The sequence below is a fragment of the Physella acuta genome, unplaced genomic scaffold (genome assembly GCF_028476545.2).
Source record: "Physella acuta isolate Inbredline_101_S28 unplaced genomic scaffold, ASM2847654v3 ptg000161l, whole genome shotgun sequence".
In the NCBI taxonomy this organism is placed as follows: domain Eukaryota; kingdom Metazoa; phylum Mollusca; class Gastropoda; family Physidae; genus Physella; species Physella acuta.
The window spans coordinates 547,548-570,665 of record NW_026731680.1 but is presented as its reverse complement, the minus strand read 5'-3'; the positions used below and the strand labels follow the sequence as shown (position 1 = coordinate 570,665).

Genomic DNA, 23,118 nt, shown 5'->3' with positions numbered 1-23,118 from the left:
TGGTAACTAGCCAGATCAACGCTAATTACTTAAGTATTTGTTTGATACTGAGCTTTTTTTAGGTAATCTGAGACGACATTAAAATTTTTTAAATAATTTGCATCAATATTTTAAAATATTATAAAGAGTATCAGTTTGAATTTCTGTTTAGATATATTTTTTTTAAGTCCTATAAAATTCTCCTTTTGTGGTTTTTTGTGAAATAAAGAATTATTTGTATCAAGGGAAGCATTTAATAATATTTTCATTTTGTTAAATTATTAGGTTTGTCTCCCTTACTTATAGATAAAATGATTTTAAATTTTTTAATTTGGGCTTAATATTTTAAAAATAATAATGAAAGCCAAATCCTAGATTTTCAAAATAGATTAAAAGAGTGAAAAGCGAACCGAAAATAAAATTAAGCTAAAATCAAATAGTTATTTTTTTCTAAAGTTTTCATAAGTAGTTTTTTGAATAGAAGTGTTCGATTTACATCAGTTACTTCCCTTACATTAAAACCCAATTTTGTTGAAAGTGGGTCAGGAAATTCCCTACACGTCATAGAACACGCAATCCTTAACGAAACTTATTTTTTTAAATAACGTAGGTGAACACTTTATTTTGAACTGGTCATTTAAACAGAGGTAGATCTAAGTACTTTTGTCCATCGAGTTCATTGAAATACACTCTAAAAAATAAATGTGTTGGAAGAGACACATTACTCAATGAATCATAATTATGTTTATGTTGTATTTTTTGTATAGTCTTATCAGGACAATTTTAGCACCGTAAATTTTACAACAAACGCTAGCATAGTTTCTTTACAAAAAAAAATGGAAATATTCTTCTGGAGTTAAATTTGAACTTTAAAATTATGTCCTTTATAAATATTTTCTAGATTTCTTTGTTTGATTTCAATCAAGGGAAGCATTTAATAATATTTTGAATTTGTTAAATTATTAGGTTTGTCTCCCTTTAGTTATTACACAGGGGATCTCCTTTAAATATTTATATAAAATATATCTTAAGAAAGTATGTTTTTTTTTACGTTTGGGCTTAAGATATGGTAACCTTTAAAAAAAATCAGTCTAAATTTTCTTACATATTAAAAGTGGAAAGGGTTCTTAAACAAAAATAAGCTAGAAGCAAATACTTATTGTTTATAAATGTTTTCAAAGGTGAGATTTTAGAATTTTTGCTTGGGGTCTTTATTTTATTGTTATTGTTTAATTCACCTTTTACAAATATATAGATCACACGGGTTCTGTTTAAAAAAAAAAAAAAAAAAAAGCTTTCGAAATCAAATTGGTTTTTGATAATACACCAGTTACTTCCCTTACATTAAAACACATGTTTTGTCGTAATTGGGTCAGGGAATTCCCTAATACGTCAGCGAACACGCAATCCAAAGCGAAACATTTTTTTAATAAGCAAGGTGACAACTTTATTATGAACACGTAATTTAAACAGGTAGACCTAAGTACTTTTGTCCAACGAGTTCATTAAAATACACTCTAAGAATAAACATGATGGAACATTATTCGATGAATCGTAATTATGTTTCTGTTTTATTTTTTGTATAGTCTAACCAGGACAATTTTAGCACCGTGAATTATACAACAAACGCTAGCATTGTTTCTTTTTACAAAAAATGGAAATATTCTTCTCGAGTTATATCTAAACTTTAAAATTTTGTCCTTAATAAATACTTTCTAGAAGCATTTGATGATATTTTGATTTTGTTAGATTATTAGGTTTTTCTCCCTTTTAATATTACACAGGGGATCCCCCTTTAAATATTTAAATAAAATATATCTTAAGAAAATATTTTAACTTTTGTTTACGTGTGGGCTTAAGATATGTTTACCTTAAAAAAAAATTTCTTAAATATTAAAAGTGAAAAGGGTTCTAAAAACAAAATTAAGCTAGAAGCAAATGGTTATTATTTATAAATGTTTTCAAAGGTGAGATTTTAGTTGTTTTTGTTTTAGCTTTCGAAATCTGTTTGATAATACACCAGTTACTTCCCTTACATTAAAAAGCATGTTTTGTCGAAATTGGGTCAGGGAACTCCCTAATACGTCAGCGAACACCCAACCCATAGCGAAACACTTTTTTTAAAATAAGGAAGGTGACGACTTTATTATGAACACGTCATTTAAACAGAGGTAGATCTGATTACTTTTTTCCATCGAGTCCATTTCAATATAGTCTAAAAATAAACATGATGGTACAGATACAATATTCAATGAAGCATAATTGTTGCTGTTATTTAATTTTTATATGCACCTACGAAGACATTTCTAGCTCTGTACATTTTACAACAAACGCCGGCATACATTTTCATTAAAAATATAAATATACTTGTCGAGTTAAATCTACAAATTAAATGTTTGTCATTTTTAATCATTTTCTAGTTTTATCAGTTTGCTTCTAACACTAAATATATTTCATTTTAAGATAAGCATTGTTAATATTAATATGATTAACTCCCTTGTAACTATTTTTGAACAATTTTAAAAATTAGATTCATTTTTAATTTCAGATACCACTTTGATGAGAATTCTATGGACTAATTAAGATAACTTGTTTTTTTAAAATTGTAGTGTTGCTGGAAATGTTAACAAATGCGTTAATTCTCTGTAACGCTTTTTACTATAACCCGCTATGGCTCTTTGCCTATGTAGGTCAAAGAAACCCCTTTCGGTATTGCGTGAATCTAATTTTAGCTCAGCAGATTAGCTGTTCCTTCTCGTGATTGCTGACGTAAGAGGTTTCGTTAACCGTTAACGGTAAAACGAACACGTAATTTTAAATCTAGAATTTAAATGTTCTAGAATTTTCTTGTTGTAACTTTTAACCGTTTGATGTGCTAAAAGAATGTCTGAATTTTCTTTACTTATTATACTAAAAAAAAATCCTCAGTGGGTTTTTTTCACTACTAACGGTAGCTTTTTTTTCACTACCAAATCATGAAAATCATGAAATGCATACTCCAATCAATGGAAAATTATAGAGAAAAAAGTAATAAGAACGAAATCAGATTTATAATCGAAATCCAGTTTATTTAAAAAACAATACGTTTAAAATACGACTTTTTTTAAACCCATAGAATTGTAAGGATATGCTTTACTGCTATTTATTTTCTATTTTTATTTGGTACCTGAAGCGCACGGCAATATTCCAGTTGCTTCCCTTACCATACAGCCTAATTTTGACGTATGTGGGTCAGGGAATTCCCAAACACGCGATGAGAACACGCAAACCATACCGAAACCAGGTCAATACGTCAGCAGTCAGCTAGACTGTGGACACGTCAGGAGTTTAGAGGAAAATATCTTTGTCTCTTGGGTTAAGCTCCATGCATTCTAAAAATAAATGTGATGAAAAACAAATTGAAATGTACCAATATATGTAGTCTACAACTTAAAAAAAAATCCAACTGCGCTCTAGAAATTAATTTTTTAAAATATATATTGTTTGAAACATTATATGTTTGTTTGTTTTGTTGTTTGTTTGTTTTCTAATGTGAAAAGATTGTTTTGATTTTTATACTGTTTTCTTTCGAGAGAAGTATTTACAAATAGATCTATCCATAAAATAGTAAATGATAATAAAAATATTTGCTATTCACTTTTATTTTTTATATATCCTGACAAAATAATACTTTAAAGGAAATTTAAATACAATTTCCTAATAAAACAAGCATTATTTTGCGATATTTTATACAACTGTTGAACAGAACCATAATGGTATTTATACAGGTTGATGAATTTAATACCTGATCTGGGGGGGGGGGGGGGGAGGGGGGAGGAGGGGGGTGGGTAAGCAATTTACAAAAAGAAAAAAACGCACAGTTGTTTTATCGCATTAAATACATTCAGTTACAAATTATTAAATACACTTTTAATCATATTGAAATAAAAGTTTTGATAATCTGAAATCAAAGTATAAAGAAAACTAATAGTTTTTAAGACGAGATTTTTTTACCAACAGCAATACATTTTATCAACATTATCAATATCTGAATACGTTTCTGTAACAAACACATTTCTGCAATTATTTTCATGTATAATTTTTTTCTCTCAATGTATAAATATATTATTTCACGATCTATTCATTTTCTCCAGCCATTTTAAACCGCTAGAATCAAATACCGTGTATTCTATAAATAGAAGCCGTGTCCCCTATAGGAAAACCCCGCGAGAGAATGTACCGTACTAGATCTACATTGTAACGACAACGTCAGCCGACTTTTACGGTGTTTCGGAAATATCTGGACGTTCTTTCAGGTTTTTTTTTACTCGAACATATTTTTCTTAATTCTTGGCTACTACGTGTTAGTAAAATAAAATCTTAACTTAGTCAGACCACGTAGATTTTATTTTTAGAAAATTTAGACATTTTTCTTTTTGGCTTTCTAGAAAAAAAGTTACGTGTTCGTTGATGTTTATTTAACATTTATTTTTAAACTTTTCAGAACGTTACACCTCGTTGTGTAAATATAGTTTTACATTTGTGACATTTTTGGCTAAGTTATAATGGGTTAAAATTAGAACTGATGAAATAGGACAAAACTCTCGGTCTACATACACACAAACATATACACATACATACATATACGCATACATACACAAAAAATACACTGTTTAATACACGCACTTACATACATATTTAATGCACACACATAGTAATGGATATCTAAACTGTTTCTGGTTGGAGGTGCTCTCTTAGATTGCTATTCTAGAAGCTGCAAAGATTAAATCTACCTATTAAACATCCTGATCTGAAAAATAAAAATCTAATTGTATTTTTAATATGCCCAGCTTAAATGTTTGTTGTAAATGTTGAATTGTTCACAACCATTACCATTAAAGAAAAAAGAAGATGACGTGTGTGAAAACATGAAAACATTTATATTAAATTTTTTAAATTTTACATGAAACTTTCTTGTTTTCTTTATATTATTATTTAAAATACTGTTTTTTTTCCTGTGTTGTTATTTTTAATTAGTTTTGAAAACATAAACCTTTTAGAAAAATACATATTTTCTCTGGAAAAAAAATAACTTTTAACTTCTATCAAATGTCAATTAAATTTAAAAAAAATAATGTATACCTACTGCGATGAGGTGTATCAATTATATCCATATAAACATAGATTTAAAATTTTTAACCATGCGTCTACATAAAGCTAACGAACTAAAAGTAAACTGTTGCCAAGTGTAACACTACAAATGCACATAACCGAGCTGTAAATCTGCTTTTATTCATGTCCTACAAGTATAAGGCAAAGGTTGAGGCTAAATTGGGAGACACGTAGATCTAAGCTTCGAATTTAGATTTTTCTGATGAAAATGACTGCGTCGTTGCGATAAGACAAACAGATAAAACTGAAGATACTTATCTTGGCAAACTTACACTAAAAAAAACTGCAAAGAAAATTTAAAGTCTAAATTGATGAGTGTGTAAGAGATGTTGGCAGTTCTTGTACGTTTTATAAGATGAATGCCCGCAAGTTGGCTGTTGTGATCACACACTGACAAGGACAAAGCTTAATTTAGATATGACGTACATTAATGATTTGTGATCAACAAGCTAGAAAACAGATTGCAGACTAGCCAGTGTCCAGAGGCTTAGCGAGGGGGGGGGGGGGGGCGGGGGACATATGGGTTGGAAAAATAAATTGAAAGCTTGAAGGGGGGGGGGGTGCAAATAAAAAGTTTGAGGGGGGGGGGGGGGGGTGGTGCAAATCGAAATTTTGAGGGGGGGGGGGGTGGCATATCGAAAGTTTGAGGGGGTTGCAAATCGAAATCTTGATGGGGGGTGCAAGCCGGGAAGGGTCGCTACGCCTCTGCCAGTGTCTTCATGTTGGATGGGGGGGAGGGGTTGTGTGGTGGGATCAAGGCTAGTTGCAGACTGGTCAGTTTCTACATGGGAAGTAGTGAGGGTGGAGAGAGGGTGGGGTGAGGGTTCAGATCTAAACTGTTGATGAGCTTTAATATGCATAAAATGACCGCAACAGCCCAATAGTAATTAGCACACAGAGACCACAACACAACAGTAATGTGCAGACAAAAGTAGTTGCATGTAGAAGACAACCAGAGTAAAAGAAACTCCGGAAGTAAGTGTTGATCTTAATGATTTTCATATTTAAATTGTATTACCCCATCTAGCTTTCTTTAATTTAAAATAAATAAACGAGCTCACATTTTGTGAAGTGAAGTTTATTGTGCTTAACGTTTTATGCTTAGCCTATGCATGTAATCAAGTGCAACGTAACATTATTTTTTTTTAAATTATCGAAAATTTATATAACAAAATTATTACATTTATAACGTACAATCAAGGAAGTCTACGCATAAAGGTGTATAACTGTTTCGCATTCGCTAGTTTGTAGGCGTTACTGCGGCGGGGGAATCGCTTCTTACAGTATCGATATTCTAAACATGGGGTACTAGACAGCGATGTAAACAGTTTGTAAAGAATATATTTCCCGATTTTTAATTTGTTTTATTTTTTAGTCTGGGGGTGGGGGGCGACATCTTTTTTTATTATTTTGGGGATATTTAGTTTATGGAAATAAAAATGTAAATTAGGTAAAAAAAAAACCTTTGACTTTTAATTTTAAATTACGTGTTTTGTTGAAAACTATTTATAGCATCTACGGTCCGCAGAAAAAAATAATTATTTTTGGTGCAAGTATTTCTGGAAATATCATATTTTATCTTAATATCTTGGGACCTAAGGTATGAGAGCACATTTTTTTCTCTTCGTTGTTTTATTCTTTCTTTTATAAAGCTTATCTTAATAATCAGAAAATAAGGTAGGTCTAGGAAATTAGTTACAATCTACTAAAAATCACATAGGAATAAAGTTATAAACAATTTTAAATAAAACTTTTGGATAGCTATAAAAAGGATACTTTAAAAAATATATATATGTATTTCTTATAGAAATTAAATTAAACTTTACAAATCAGAAAAAAATGCATAAACCATTGTATAAAATATTAATTTATAAAACCTATGTAGCCTATATTTTAGATAATCTTTAACAACCTAGAGCATCAATGGCCAGTCAATCTACCTCTTCCAGTACTGATATGGACTCCATCGACCTCTTGATGCTTCTAGTGGAATGGTACCGAAACAAAACAGGACTAAGGAGATGTAATGAAAAAGTTATTTTCTTTCTATTGTTACTTTACACAGTTTGTTTTTTAAAATCGTATAAATAAATCATACACACTTTGTTTTTGTCAACAGCATAACAATAACATTATATGACCTATAAAATGATTGCAATGTCTTAGGCTAAGTCACTAATGTATGTTAACTTATCTTTTATTAAGCATGTTTGCTCACACGAATTAGCATTAGCTTCTCCGTTTAAAGGTATAAATTTTACAGTGTAAAATTAAATTACATTGAATATTGAAGTTTAAGACTTATGTAAAGGTAGATACAATCTCTTCTTCTTTGTTAAACTTTCATGAGATTCTTATTTGCACTGCAAGAATGGTATCATGGTCATTTTTATTGGTCATTTGTGATGCAAGTCTTATATTGAATTTTTCTAAGTGATGTATTTAGAATGCCACAATCATTTAAGTTGATTTTAACTGTAAACATGTACTTTAGTTTAAAAAATATTCAAACAAAAGGTTCTAGAACTCTATACATAATTATAATAATTTTTTCTCCAAAGCTTACTGGCAAACATCAATGATGTTGATATATTATTATTCATTTAAATGCCGTCATGTTTAGTTTCCCTTTCAAACCTGGCGGTCTATGAGGCAAGTGAAGTAGAGTTCACTTGTTTCTGTGACCTCGGCATATGAAGAGATAGTGTGGTCAGCACTATGCCCAGCCGCCTTTACTTTCCCTAACTTGAGTTAGGTACCCATCAGAGCTGGGTGGACTCAGGGACGGTCTACTGATTGAACCCGGATTCGAACTCGATACTTTCGGGTTAGTAGTCCAGCTCTCTACCGCTAGACCACTCCGTCCCATGTTTAGCAGGCATTTATTTGCTTTGCAGATTTTGATTTCAGTTTTCAACAACTGAAGTTAGAAATAGTGGAACAGCCCCCAGTGCATTGGATCGCTTCCATCCCAGATGATGGCTCTTCTCAAACAGTGGCAAGAACTGTAGGTATTTTGATAGAATAACAACAATAACACAGGAGTTATATGAATGTACAAAACGCAATTGTAGCTCCAGCAACACTTTCAGAGTGGGGCTGTTATGATAGGGAACAAAGGCAATATTTTCACTCAAATATACACAATTACCCCCACCCTATACTAATAGTTGTTTGACATACACCGCTGTATTTCCTATAATTTATCCTGAACATTTTTAGATTAGTTATAGTAATATAGATCTCAAATAAAACTATATTACAAAATAAATAAATAAAGGTATAATCTATTCAACACTGAAAGAATGAAAAGTTTTGTTTTTCTTTGCATAAATCCGCAACAGACTTTTTAAATGTGTCAATCAAAACACACAAAAAACGGTACCAAGAGAATAGTTTAAAGGTAATTTACAAAATATGTTATACATCTCTTACATTAGTATGGCTGCGTCTTTATTGTTACAGGTTGAAATCACTTGCGCTGGAAAAGCTAGGAAAAGTGGAACCAAAGTATATATTGAAAAAAACTCGGATAATCGACAGTATATACAAATAACAAGAGGAAAATTAACTAAGAGTAACACTTCGTTTAAGCATTGTTATGATCAATCCTACATTTACTCAACCATATACATTATATACATATATATATATATATATATATATATATATATATATATATATATATATATATATATATATATATATACATATATATATATATATATATATATATATATATATATATATATATATATATATATATATATATATATATATATATATATATATATATATATATTTATATATATATATATATATATATATATATATATATATATATATATATATATATATATATATATATATAATTTTATATATATATATATATATATAATTTTATATATATATATATATAATTTTATATATATATATATATATATATAATTATATATATATATATATATATATATATATATATATATATATGTCTCAATTTCAATTAAAATGGACAATGATTGTTTACAATTGAAATTTTTTTCTGAAATTATAAATAATTAATACAATAATAATTAAAAAAAAAATAATCCCTTTTTTTATAATTGTGTGCAATTTAAAATAAGAACATCGTAAGATTGATTAATCTAAAATCACAATATGTGTACTACATCTAACCAGTGAACGAAACGTTCGACAAGACTGTCAGATTGGAATTACCAACTGGCGATCATGTTTACCTAGACCCCACTGATGATGAGATAGATATACCAATGGATGTAAACCCTACATTTGGCAGTGTGTACTGTCCCTACCCTGCTTCAAGCATGGCCACCATACGATCAAAAGAGAATGGCTACAAAGGTAAGAAGTATAGATAGTAATTTTACAGTCGGGTACCAAAATTTCATGCACTTACAAGGCAAGTGATATGAGTTAAAACGCATACGTTGGAGTTTTGAAAATGGTATTAAAATTGTATTAAAAATTGTATTAAAATTACTACTTTTTACTTATTTTTAAAAATTTAATATAGTGTAGTTAAATACTTTTATGTATATTCGTGGATAATTTTCTAAATTTATTTTACTCTATTTAAATTTAATATTATTTAATATAAATTATTTTAATTTAAGATACGTTTACTAAATGTATTGAATTTTTTTTCCATAAATGTCATAAATTATAGTTTTTAATATTTGAAAGAGTATTTTTAAATTAGGACGATTTACCTGCTGCCTACTTCTCCGTGGACGAGTAATTTGCAACTACAACGACAAATACAAATTTCCGGTTACGGACGAACAAGATATCGAGGAAATAATGCGAGATTTAAAGATGTGGAACAATGAAGACGCGGATCAGTTTATACTATGTAATGGCGGGGGTGATGTGGAGGGTAGAGGGCGAAGTGGATCTACGCAGCAATAAAAAGTTTAACATTTTTTGGAGCAAAGTTTAGAAGTGCACAGAAAACAATGGAGATAAGAATAGATCTGAATCTTTTAATAAAGAGCCTATTGACTATTGAGTTGGATAAAATGTTTGCTTTAACTTAGTTTTAGTTAGACAAATATTAAAACATATATTGAAAAGCTATTATAATTTAATATTGATTGATTACACAAAATGTTCGTTCATATTACTATGAGTAGACTAACATAAACCATTTAAACATTGTATTGTTATTTACATTTATTTATTCATATATACAATTAAACAGTTATGTTTTAACTGTCTACGACAAAGCAATAATCTATTAACACAAAAACAATCATTTAACTAATGTTTTGCATTTAAATTGTTTGATAATCATGTTTTCAATAAACTCCACTAGATTGGTTAAAAGTGTTTCCGTTGCTTTGTTTTTTTTTTTAACCTAAATCACAGAAATATCATATAAAATTATACACAATAAAAAAGTATCTTTTTCAATTTTATAACGATAATATATAAAGATCCTAATTTGCTCAGAAATGTAGAGAATCGTTAGGATTTATCTTCCAAAATTTTTAAAAAAAATTGTTTATTTCAAACAAGCAGGAAATTTTTCCAGCAAAGTCTTGAAAACTGAAGAAAAACTCCACCAAACACCTGAAAATAAACAGCCTATTGTTTTTGCTCTAAAAAAATAGAATTTCCTGAATAATATTTCTGTTTAAAAAAAAAGTTACATGTATTTTCGTTAATTTATCGAGCTTTCCTCTAAATTAATATGATTTACATTTAGTAGACACTTGTAGAAATAATTAATTTATTAGTTTATTGGTAGTATTACAGTTGAAAGCTATAGCGTTATGTTGAAGACACTTAACAACGAATATAGTTAAAAGGGTTTAAAATGATACTTCGAAACAAATCCTAATAATTAACATATGAATATGAATACCAATCTCTGCATATTTAGCATACTTACTTTTATCAAATGCGAAAATCAGTAAACCAGATGAATTCTACCTCACATAAGCATTGTTATATAATTATTATGGTCACTTTGTCTAAACAATCAAAATAAAGCTCTAGATCAAGTAATAACGAGACAAGATGCCACGTCTACCAGCCTCGTCCTATTGTTTTAAGCTCATAGGCGAGATTTTATTTGTACATCAGTAGATAACAACACCAAGCATAATACAATATTCGATACCAAAATAAGCTTCAATTCGATACTTATTTATGACTTATGAATAAAGGCAAATATAATAGTTTTAAAAAAAATCTTAACACGTATTGGCTAAGAAATCAAAATGTATGCTTTTTTGGGTGATAAATTTCAATTTACTAGTGTATTTTAATTTGACCAGTGTATTGCGTTACATTCAGATAGCTAATTTTTATTAAATTACTTTTCTTGGGGGGGGGGGGGGGGGGGAATTATGGTTATTAATTATTATTCTTTACTTGTTCGCAAAATACAACTGTTAAGTTTATGAGAAGGAATTATAAGCAAGCATACAATTATAAATTATAACCTTAACTATTTTTTCTTACATATCACAAACTATTTCTCTTTGGGAAAATTGCAATCGACGGTTTAGTTTTTAATAATATTTTTTCACTATATCACTTATTTTTTAAAGTAAAATAAAAAATGTAGGCCAACATCTTTGTGAAGATAAACTTTAATGCCTGTAATTTACTCAGACCAGGTCTGTCTCAAATTGTTTCAGACATAATACGATGAGAGGAACAACGGTAAAATGGTATTGACTTACGAGAAGTTTCTACCATTTAATAGCTTAATATATATATATATATATATATATATATATATATATATATATATATATATATATATATATATATATATATATATATATAACTGCTTAAACACAGTAAGCCAATACAAATAAATCTTGCCATCAAAAGACTGTAACATTATTGGAATTCGCTACTTCGTGTTTCTAACGAAGCGCGGTATCGAAACCTGGTTTCATATTGGTGCTGAACGGAGTAGTCGATTTTAATAATGACGTGTTAGGGGTTTGTTTGTTAGTTGCTGAAGGAAAACCTGAATTACGTATTAACATGATTGGGGATTTCCTCAAATTAAATTTTAAAATTTTCTTAAAGAAAATTTGTAATGTAAGCCATTTATATTTTTTTCAAAATTAAATGTCTCATTTTATTTTTACAGGTATTTTTATCATCCCAGTTAAAAAACTAAAATTCCCTGTAATATATAAGCATAGAAAGACCGCATAAACAGAAGATTATCACAGTAGTTTGTTCGATTCTCGTAGTCAACTCGTTCTGTTATAGGCCTAACAGTGCTTGGATTATTTAGCTGGTAATATATGTTAATACATGTGGTTAATCGTTAATTACCGTATTCAATTGTTAATTTATTATGTAATTTAAAAATTATTTACGACATTTTTAGACGTAGTTTGATTGAGATATTGGGATGTGGTTTGTTTATGTGCTGATATGGTGCTGATAGAATTTAAGTCACATACGTGTTACTGTTAGTGAAGAAAAGCCTTAAAATAATTAGTGAATTCCTACATAGTTCACAAATTGTTATCAGTCGACCTGTTTTAGTTTTAGGAGACGATATTATACTGTAAATTGAGAATGATTTAAACTGTGATTCAAACACCGTATCTATACATTCAATTACTTACTATCAGTGTTTGGTAATATTTTCTATTACTGAATTGTGTACAGAAAAAAACTGCTGTATGAAAAAAATGACTGAATCGTATTAGGTTTTTTCAACTGCACATATTCCTTTTCTGCAAGATCCTAAATACTTCAATCCCTCCTCCCCCTCCCCATCCCAAATCCCTGAACCATCCATCTCTACTGTACACACCTGCATCGGAATTTCGTGTACCGAACCAGAACAATTATTGCCAAAAAAAAAATTCAATCAAAGCTTAGAACTTGTGTAGTGGCGATTTTTGCTGTAATGTATATTTAGTCAAGAAGACCTTAAGGAGTTGATCTTGGAGAGTGAATATCTGTGTTGCTGTTCTAGATTGTCTAGGCAGCTACAAAGTTGTGATAGAATAGTTAACTGTAATTGCAAACAAAACAGATGTCAATGATTTGAAAATTTTGATATTCTCTTTTCTTATTCCAAAGTTCTAGAACTTATCAACAGCTACAAAGATGTCACATAAATTATCAAGCATTTGTCGTGAATGGTATGCTCTTAAGGTGCCAGGACCAACGGGTAATCTTTGTATTAGGCTCAACAAAATATTTCATATAAAATCAGTATCAGCAAAAATAGTATATAGGCCTGCTCCTTAAAATCATAGAATGAGCGGCAGCTGAAATCTCAAATAAAATATTTTTAAAAAAATAGTGTATCAACTTTTTATTTGCAGATACAAGAATTAATCTAACGAATCTTACTGTTGTAGTGGAGAGAATTCCAAAATGGATACCATCAGAACCAACGGGTCATTTGAAACATTCAACACAAAGATCGGTTCGTAATTTAAATGCTCATACAAGTTTATTTTAAAATCACGTCAAAAGCATGAGGCATGTGTAAAAAGGCCAAAGAAACACTATTTATAAAGCTACGTAAAGTCATTTTTTTGGTAAAAAAAAATAATAAATAAAATCATAAAAAATTTTTTTTTATTAAAAAAAAAACACATGTTTATTCATTTTAGAATAAACAAAACAGTTTTTCAGTATTTTCCAAGTCTATTTTAAAAAAATGTTAGCCGGAACTTTCCGGTCTTTAAACATGCCCACAATCAAGAATGTTTCGCTTCCAAAAAAATGTTGTTCTTAGTAATGGGAAGCACTTCAGCTTCAATTATATTTTCTTAAAATAATATATTTCAAACTTGCCTCTGTTTTATGTGTAATCACATGAACACTTAAAATGTGTTTTACGTTCTGTTAATCTAGATTCGATATTCCGTTGTATGATATTCTTTTGAATACAAACCCCAGGCAGGCACCTATGCAATAATGTATTTATTTACAGTGTGTTATTCCTGCTTTATACATATTGTATAAACAGTAATTTTGCTGTTAGTGCCAGAAACTTTTCACTATTCAACCAAAAATATAGAGAAATGGAACTATAATTTCTTAAAATTAATGCTTTAATATATTCCAATTAATGTTATTTTATAATGCCAGCTTTCAGTGGACTATGGATCAACCCAATCAGTGTCAAGTGAGATACAGGTTGAAAGAGATGTGGTTGAAATTGAGCAGGTCACCTGTACAACCTACTTAAAATTATATTTCCTTAAATTTAGAATTATGAAATTACAAATTGTACAAAATGTGTTAAAAATTATATGTGTACATTTAACTCACTAAAATAATTTTAATAGTAGTTTTTTATATTAAGAATTATAATAATGTACATTTAATTTGTCTAATGTAAAATAATTATGTTACAAAAGTTCCAGAACTCATAGTTGATCCAGTACTGACACTTCCTTTAAGAACAAGTACACAGACAATTACTGTCAATTTGAGTCGTCCAGAGAGCTCCAGCATCAAACAGAAACCAGCACAATGTGTACAAGTGAAGAAAACTTGTTATGGAAAACAAAGAGCAACTGCAACAATCAAATCGCCAGAATGGTTTTACACAGGTAGGAGCAGAGGCGTAGCGACCCTTCCCGGCGCCCGGGGAAAATTTTTCGATTTGCACCCCCCTCAAGATTTAGATTTGCACCCCCACCCCCCTCAAACTTTCGATTTGCACCCCCCTCAACCTTTCAATTTATTTTTCCAACCCATTTTGGCGCCCCTTAAGGTCGGCGCCCTGGGACATATGTCCCCCCCGCCCCCCCCCCCTCGCTACGCTACTGGGTAGGAGTTAATAATATATATATATATATATATATATATATATATATATATATATATATATATATATATATATATACGCCCAATCTAGGCCTACTTATATAGGTTTATATATATTTAAATAGTAGCAAAACTATTGTGTTGTATATTTAGATTTCTAGTAAGTGAATATTTAGATTTTCACTGAATACACTACTAATAGATTACATATTACCGACACACATTTATTGTTTGAAGGTCGATTCACTTGCTGCCTAAGAGTATCTGGTAAAGTGATATTTGGATCAGGTTATGAACAACGTATTGGAGAAATTATTCGTGAACTCCAGGAATGGGTTGCTCAGGAAGAAATTGAACTAGAGAAAATGAGTGCTCTATGGATGACTCCCCGCCAAAAGAGTGATCTCCAGGAAAAGATAGCTCTCAAGGAAAAGATCAACAGTATGGTTAACATGTTTACCTTGAATAAAAACGTTTATTATAAAAATGATCGTATACGTTATAGATTAGACGCGCTCTGGACAATTGAAGGCGAGGTGGAGAAACGATGGAAAGCTGAGCACACAGTATCATGGAGTTAAATTGCTCAAAATATCGTTTGTTAGGTTATTTTTTGTATTTTTTTCTTTCCAACACTTTACGACAGGGGACAATTAATTTTCATTTTTTTTTTTGGGGGGGGGGGGTGGGGGTGTGGGGGGTGAGTAATTTACATTCGTTTTAAATAATGGTACTGTATTTTCTGATGTAAAACATGAAAAAAATTAAAAATGAATAAACCGTAACAGAACATTTGTAACATATTTTTCAATACTTATGCTCGATAGCACAATTAAATGCTGTCACCCAATCTCAAGCTTGTAAACCTGTATCCATGCTTATTTTATTTGTCTGTACATGAAAAAAGATTACATTATGTTTGTATAAACAATTTTATTTTCAGGTTAGATCTCTGTATTATGATAAATTACATTTTAAATAAAAAATATTCTGCAGTTGAAATTTTAATAGGATTTTTTTTTTCTGCAAAAAGAAAACTACATTTAAATTTTACTGTGCTTTATCTTTTATGTGATTTCCTTGCTTTTTTATTACAATTATAATTTACTGAAAATATATTATTCGCTTTAAAAGATATTTTAACCCTGATCTTGACTGGTACGGCTTCTGTGCTTAAGAAAGAACAATATATTTCCATTCCTCCTACTTTATTTATTTTTTCAATTGAAGAGAATAATTCTTTTTAAAATTAAGTTTCATTTTTATAAACATTTTCAATTCGTCAATTTAGCTTACATCAACTGAGTCAAAACTTACGGTAAACACTTTTTTTTAAATTTTAATAATACAATACTTATTTGTTTTAAGAAAAAAAATTAAATTAATAACTCATCATTTCAACATTTAAAAAAGTAAACTATAATGACAATTTAATAATTTTGTTTTTAATCTAAAGTGAAAGTTTAAAGCATATTTTAAAAACAATTTGAATACGATTATGTAATTTAATTATTAACTTGAATCTCATACGGCATATTCTTGATATTAAATTCTTGTAAAGTATGGATAAATATATATCTGTTTAGAAATGTTTGTTTTAAACCAATATTGCTTGATATTGTATTTTGTACATTTATAAATTTCAATAACAGTATTGGCCAAAAATTTGTATGAGAAATAAAGACATCCGAAAATGCATTGTATGTTCTTTTTGAGCTAAAAATTGTGCGGTATTATCATGTCTGTGTAAAACATACTTTTTTTAGCATTTCAGTTTATTTAATGTTAAATTATTTTATAACCAGAAATTATTTCATGCATCTATTCGGAGTCACTGCCTCCCCCCTCCCTCCCAATCATTGAAAAACATTTCTGTAAGAAGCACTGCTTACAGATTAACTCTAAATTACTGAGGCATACAACATAATTGCATCTAATTCCAAACAATATGTCTCACACCATCTTACAGATTTGTAATTAAACTTTGAACGTATTGTATGAAGATTATTAAAACTCGCCATGCATTTGCATTTACTTATATTAAGTAAAGATTTGACATGGATGGGGGGTGGTTCCAAAGTTATCTCCCTTTCCCTATACTTTGCGTTTCACTGCATATATTTGAGCCTCATTTGCGGATGACCTTGTCCTTAAAAGGTCAGGAGTACAACTTGTAAAAGTTTCAATCGATATCCCAACTTATGCAGATGTTATGCATCGTGAGGAAATTCGCTTAAAATAATAATATGCATCAAGTATGAAAGTTTTGTGAACATGAAATGTAAAAACATGGTCCGGAATACTGTGAAATATTTTCATGTTTTAAAAGACACGTGAAATTAAAATTAATTGCATGATAGAGCGTGAATTGAACCATAAAGGAAAATCATACAATTATGTGGCCAATCACCCCCGTACCAATTTTTTTTTTAAAAAGATGGTTAATAAACAAACTGACACGATAGAACATTGCCTGGTTAGTTTACAGTAAATATTTGTAATCAAAGAATTGTGTTATTCATAAAACATAAACATATGGAACGCTGTGCTCGGATGGTAGAACGCATGACTGCTAATGTGAAAATCCCGAGTTCGAATCCCGGTCTAGAGTATGTAGGATACCCCTAAGTTCACCCAGCCCAAATCAGTTCCTGGGTCACTTTTTAAACAGATGAACTATACCTCATACGTATGATTGAAAGCAGAGTCAAAACGGTACCAATACACACACACACACACACACACACACATATATATATATATATATATATATATATATATATATATATATATATATATATATATATATATTATAAACATAGCTAGTTTGAGTATTATAGAACAATTGTATTAAGTGTCGAAAATGGCCAAACAGAAATCACTATAATGTTAAACATAAATTCGAGTCGTTCAATAAATAGTTAAATTTAGAATATTAGTTGAGTCATTGGACAGAAATACTGACTTCATGAATTATTTGTAGGTAAAGATATTTTGAAATGAATTTTTTTTCCACCGGCTTACTGCCACATAACATAAGTCTAAAGCGGTTTATAAAAACTTTCGTGCTAGTAAAGGTAGACATTAATCGATAGAAGGCGCGTTACGTGCCTGAGTTTTAAAACAAGACTTTTAATATTATTATTATTGGATTCGCTAGTTTGTTGCGGCACTGCGGCGGCACAGCCGCTTTTTGCAGTATCGATACTTTAAACATGGGGTCTATACGGACATATTAACAGTTGGTAAAAAATATATTTCCCGATTTTTAAATTGTTTTACTTTTTAGTCTGGGGGTGGAGGTTGAAGAAATTTATAATTTTGGGGAGTCTTTAGGTTATAGAAATAAAAATTTGAAATCAAATGAAAATATGTTTTACTTTTCTATTACGTGTTTTCTTGAAAACTATATATAGCAACTGAGGTCCGCAGAGATGGTTTTTTTTATTTATTTTTCAAGGCAAACTTTTCTGGAAATATCTTATCTTATTTTATCTTGATTTCTTGTAATCAGATGTTAGGAATACAAAATGTAAGTACGTTCTTTTTCTTTACTTTTTTTAATTTAGAAAACAAAATATGATATCATGGATTGAAAATCAGATAAATATTTTAAAAAGTTTTTAAAATTATAGATCTATTTCATTTTGTTATAAATTCATGTTGTAATTTTTTAAAAATGATATTTATAAAATTGATTTATAGATAAAATAATGAATAAAGACCTAATTAGGATTTAACTAAAGGTCATGTCAGATCATTGAGCGTGTACAGGTCGCAAATGTTTTTCACGTAATGTAAACATACTGATCAATGTTTAAATTTTTTTTATAACTGTTAATAAAAAAATTATAGAATGTGATATGTAACCTATATTTTATTAGCTTTACCTAACAAAAGAATCTCAAAGGAGAATAGGTAAGCCTCTAAATCATCCTCCGGTGTAGACTTGTAAAGATTCTAAACACGTAAATGCTGTAAAACTTAAATAATTAAGGTTCTTTAATTAAGGTTTGACCAAGCGTTTAACTGATAATTTGTTAACATAAGAATTTTATGTTTCTAAAATTAAAAAAAAAAAAATTCTTTTTATTTTTCTTTTTATTTCATGATTTGTGTCATCCAAACAGATACATAAATCACGTGACTCCCGTACAAACATGGAACCGATCAACCTGACGCTACTGTGTGTCAAATGGTACCAAAAGAAGACAGGACTGAGAACCTGTAAGGAAGGGAGTGTGGGGGGCAAATTAACTAGGAATCTGTGAACTGGGGGGGGGGGGATGAATTAACTATGTCTGGGAGCCTGTAAAAGGGGAGGGAAAATTTACTATGTCTGGGAGCTTGTAAAGGGTGAGGGGGGTGATTAACTATGTCTGGGAGCCTGTAAAGGGCGTGGGGGGGGGGGGGGTAAATTAACTAGCTAGGCCTAGGAACCTGCAAAGTAGGAGTGGGGAATTAACAAGGGCTGAGAAGCTTTAAGGAGGACTGGGGGAATTTAACTCGGGCTGAAAACCTATAAAGGTGAGCGTGCTAATAAACTAGGTCTGGTAAACTGTAAGGGGTACCATTAAACTTTGTTCTAGAATCTGTAAGAGACGGGATGCATTTAAACTAGGACTTAGAACATTAAGGAAGATGAATAAGGTCGATAAACTATAAGGGGCAGGACGGGCATTTAAAGAACTTACAAAGTATAAGAACTTAAATAATATTATTATTGAGGACAATAAAAATAAGGTTAAGAAATTTTAAGAGCTACAATCAAAATAATGTTAAACTATATTTAAAACACAAATTTTATTTTAAAACATTGAACTAAATAGATAGTACTTTAAAATGAAATTAAATAATTATTGTGTTATTTTATAAATAATTATACATAATGTATTTAACACATCTGCATTAATTTGCATTACATTTTGTTTCACATACGATATACAACTGTGTTCACATTTTTACTAGTCTTTTAACTTTGTATTTTTAGATTTTCATTTCAACTTCAGTAAACTGCATTTAAAGATAACAAAATATCCACCAGTTCAATGGATAAACTCCATTCCAGATGATGGATCTGAACACACAATCACAAGAAGTGTATGCTTTTAAAATCGCTTTACTAAAAAGAAATGATTGATTAAAATATTTATTTTTTAAAATATATTTATATTTGAACGATTTATTGGCGTCATGGTAAAGCTCTTGTTTAACTTTTAAGGTCCAAGTGTCATGTGCCCCTAATGTCAGCAAAAGAGACACAACGGTACAAGTTCAGGGAACCTCACAAAGTCAACGGCGCATTGAAATAACACAAGGGCAGATTTTGGGTGATGTTTTATTTTTTGTTGATATATGAGACCTTATTCCTATAAGTGTTAATTGGTACTAGAAAACTAATAAACAATTAACAAAACATAAGTATTGGCAAACTAATATGCAATACTCAGAACATTATGCGTTAAAAATATTTAAAAAACAATAATAACGTTTTCTTGTTTATTAAAATATAAGTTTGGATATGGTTTTTTCTAAGAAATATTATTTTGAGTATTATATTGTTTTTCCCCTAATTGTGACCTTGATTTCAAGCAGTTAATCAAAGCTTCGCGAGTTCTGTCATGTTGAAATTACACAACGGTGCCCAGATCAATTTTTATCCCAGCATGAAGATCCAGCCAAATCCACCGGTGGCAAGTCAGGCTAGCAACAGAAAGAGCTGTCCCTATTCCACCTCCAGCTCTGCTACCATACGATCGTTTGAGGGTGAATACAAAGGTGAGAAGATAATTATCTGTTTATCCCCACTTTTGTTATAGAATTAAATGTTGACTTTGAGATAATTATTAAATTTAACTTAGGGTACGGTTATTTTTTAAAGTATTTTGAAAAGTAAAAAAAATGGATTGCAACAAAAATAATACCTGGCCTTATGCACAACCATATTCAAACTTCTTAATTTATTCATTAATGTACAATTTAAAATGAGTAAAATTATTATAGTTGATCAATCAAATAATTTACCGTCTTAAACATTATCTTTTAATTAGTAGACATATTACTAAAAATATTTTTATTTACAAATTATTGTTTTTCCTAATCACGCTAATACTAATTAAATATATATTGGTTTCTGTTTGATACTTATTTATATTACAATGTGAATCATAATATATTTGTAAGTGATTTCTCTTTGCTGCAAAAGTTTAAGTAAATCTGATACATATTCGTAAACAATTATATGTATGTGTTGTTCTCTAGGTCGATTCACTTTTTGCCTCAAACTTTACGGTGAAGTTCTCTGCACTTACGAGGATGACGATGGTCTCGAGTACACAGATCAAGCGGGCATCGTAGATATCATAAGCGATCTGCAATCATGGGGGAGGAGGGGGGCAGAGGCGTTGACAGTTTGCAGCGACGGAGTGATATGGAGGGTGGAGGGAGAGGCCGACCTGCCCACCAACAGTAGTTTTGATATCACATGGAGACTGGCTTAACAGTTTTTGTAGATGAAGGGGGTGGGGTTGCATGGGGGGGGGGGGGGGGTGTATTGTTCAAACTTTACATTGATAATGTTATTTTTTTAAAATAATTCAGCTTAAAAGAAATAATAAAGTTTAAAAATTGAAAACTTTAAACAATATTTATCTTAAAGTAGACGCAGTTTGAAAAAAAATATTAGTTTTTACATAACAGTTACATTTGTGTTCATTGTAAATGTTTTTCTATGTAATTAAATAATACTTTGTTATGAAATGAAATTGCACTAAATAAAATAGAAAAATGATATTGAATTATTTAATTCATTTAAACAGGTGTATTGGTTTAATGTATATATATATATATATATATATATATATATATATATATATATATATATATATATACATGACTGTGTGTGTATGTATGTGTGTTTCTAAAATAACATTATGAATGTATATTTTAAATAAAACCAATCAATTATTCATTAAACAACATTTTAATATAATTGCATAATTGCATATAATTTGCATTTGATCAACATGCTACATTATCAAAATAAAATACATTTATGAAGGTTGAGCCTGTTGTTTGTGTAATTGTATTATAGCTTAGAATGATAAAAGCACGTAATAGCTGAATAAAATAATAATAGTAATAGAGGTTTTTTTAAAAGTTAGTCTGATGAAGTACAGTTAGACATGGAAAACACTTTCTGAGTAATCACAATTGTGTTTTATTCAATCGCTGGAAATCATTACAAAAGCTTATATTGTGAAGCCTCGAATAGCTTTACTTGTTAGTTATTACTCACTTGAGGGAGTAAAGTATTTGTGTAGTATTGTGTCGCAGTGTTCATGTTAGTTTATGTTTTTAAAATGCTTTAAAAATATGTGTACATGCAAGTTTGCATTTAAAAACTTACCATCATATCAGCCATCACAACGAAAGGAAAATGTTTACCTCTAAATAATCCTTCATTGGAGGAGGTGTAACATAAACGTACGCAGTACAGGTTTTACAAAGTATACTAGACTCTCCAACAGATCTCAATATTTCCTACTACGAACTTATTGTGAAAGATTATAACTCAGGTCAAATAATTAGCAATACTTACCTGTTTGTTGGGAACTTTTTTATATAAAAAATGAATTCAAACTGTACGCCCTACACGTATGTGTATAGTACTTTGATAGGTTAAAAAGCAAACTATATATAGATCTAAATATATATATATATATATATATATATATATATATATATATATATATATATATATATATATATATATATATATATATATATATATATATATATATATATATATATCTATATATATCTATCTCTATATATCTCTCTCTCTCTCTCTCTCTCTCTCTCTCTATATATATATATATATATATATATATATATATATATATATATATATATATATATATATATATAGTGTACTTATAAATGTCTAAAACTAAAGCAGTTACCTTCCTTTGTAACTGGATTTATTATGCTCAGTACAAGCCAATCAGACACCGACATAAAAACTCGCTTTTAAATAATGATTTACTTGTGTCGACTTTTTTCAGTGGCTTAGATAAACGAGTAAGTATCGACATACGGTATCGCAGCAACGTCAATCGTCTCGATACTCTGATTAAAAATAGCCTACAACATTTTCTGAATCTTGTCATCTATATTTAGAAAGCAAACGAA

The 23,118-nt window shown here is 29.6% G+C and overlaps 2 protein-coding genes and 2 long non-coding RNA genes across 11 annotated transcripts; 3 read left to right on the top strand and 1 right to left on the bottom strand.

Annotated features, from left to right (window-relative positions):
• Positions 1–2,421: 2,421 nt before the first annotated feature.
• LOC131935854 (uncharacterized) lies at positions 2,422–11,240 on the bottom strand. The gene is made up of 3 exons (XR_009385990.1): positions 11,045–11,240; positions 8,566–8,620; positions 2,422–3,350 (listed from the first exon to the last, which is right to left on the bottom strand). It is a non-coding gene; the product is annotated as an uncharacterized LOC131935854 (long non-coding RNA).
• LOC131935853 (uncharacterized) lies at positions 6,523–10,462 on the top strand. Of its 4 annotated transcripts, none has more exons than XM_059292553.1 (6): positions 6,523–6,730; positions 7,028–7,153; positions 8,028–8,137; positions 8,596–8,707; positions 9,310–9,492; positions 9,851–10,462. In XM_059292553.1, exons 2-6 carry the CDS (start codon positions 7,054–7,056, stop codon positions 10,057–10,059), a joined length of 714 nt encoding a protein of 237 aa, XP_059148536.1. In that variant the 5' UTR covers positions 6,523–6,730; positions 7,028–7,053; the 3' UTR covers positions 10,060–10,462. The 4 variants fall into 4 exon arrangements, with proteins under 4 accessions (XP_059148536.1, XP_059148537.1, XP_059148539.1 ...); XM_059292554.1 differs by having other exon boundaries at positions 7,016–7,153; XM_059292556.1 differs by lacking the exon at positions 6,523–6,730 and adding an exon at positions 6,738–6,807.
• Positions 11,241–12,251: 1,011 nt separating the features above from the next.
• On the top strand, positions 12,252–15,590 carry LOC131935852 (uncharacterized). The gene is made up of 5 exons (XR_009385989.1): positions 12,252–12,418; positions 13,219–13,309; positions 13,467–13,570; positions 14,242–14,708; positions 15,163–15,590. It is a non-coding gene; the product is annotated as an uncharacterized LOC131935852 (long non-coding RNA).
• Positions 15,591–18,203: 2,613 nt separating this feature from the next.
• Positions 18,204–21,462, top strand: LOC131935819 (uncharacterized). Of its 5 annotated transcripts, none has more exons than XM_059292484.1 (7): positions 18,204–18,457; positions 18,810–18,843; positions 19,056–19,152; positions 19,916–20,025; positions 20,147–20,255; positions 20,518–20,703; positions 21,187–21,462. In XM_059292484.1, the coding sequence occupies exons 3-7, from the start codon at positions 19,086–19,088 to the stop codon at positions 21,423–21,425; spliced, it is 711 nt and encodes a 236-aa protein (XP_059148467.1). In that variant the 5' UTR covers positions 18,204–18,457; positions 18,810–18,843; positions 19,056–19,085; the 3' UTR covers positions 21,426–21,462. The 5 variants fall into 5 exon arrangements, with proteins under 5 accessions (XP_059148467.1, XP_059148469.1, XP_059148465.1 ...); XM_059292486.1 differs by having other exon boundaries at positions 18,204–18,461; XM_059292482.1 differs by lacking the exon at positions 18,810–18,843.
• Positions 21,463–23,118: the final 1,656 nt, after the last annotated feature.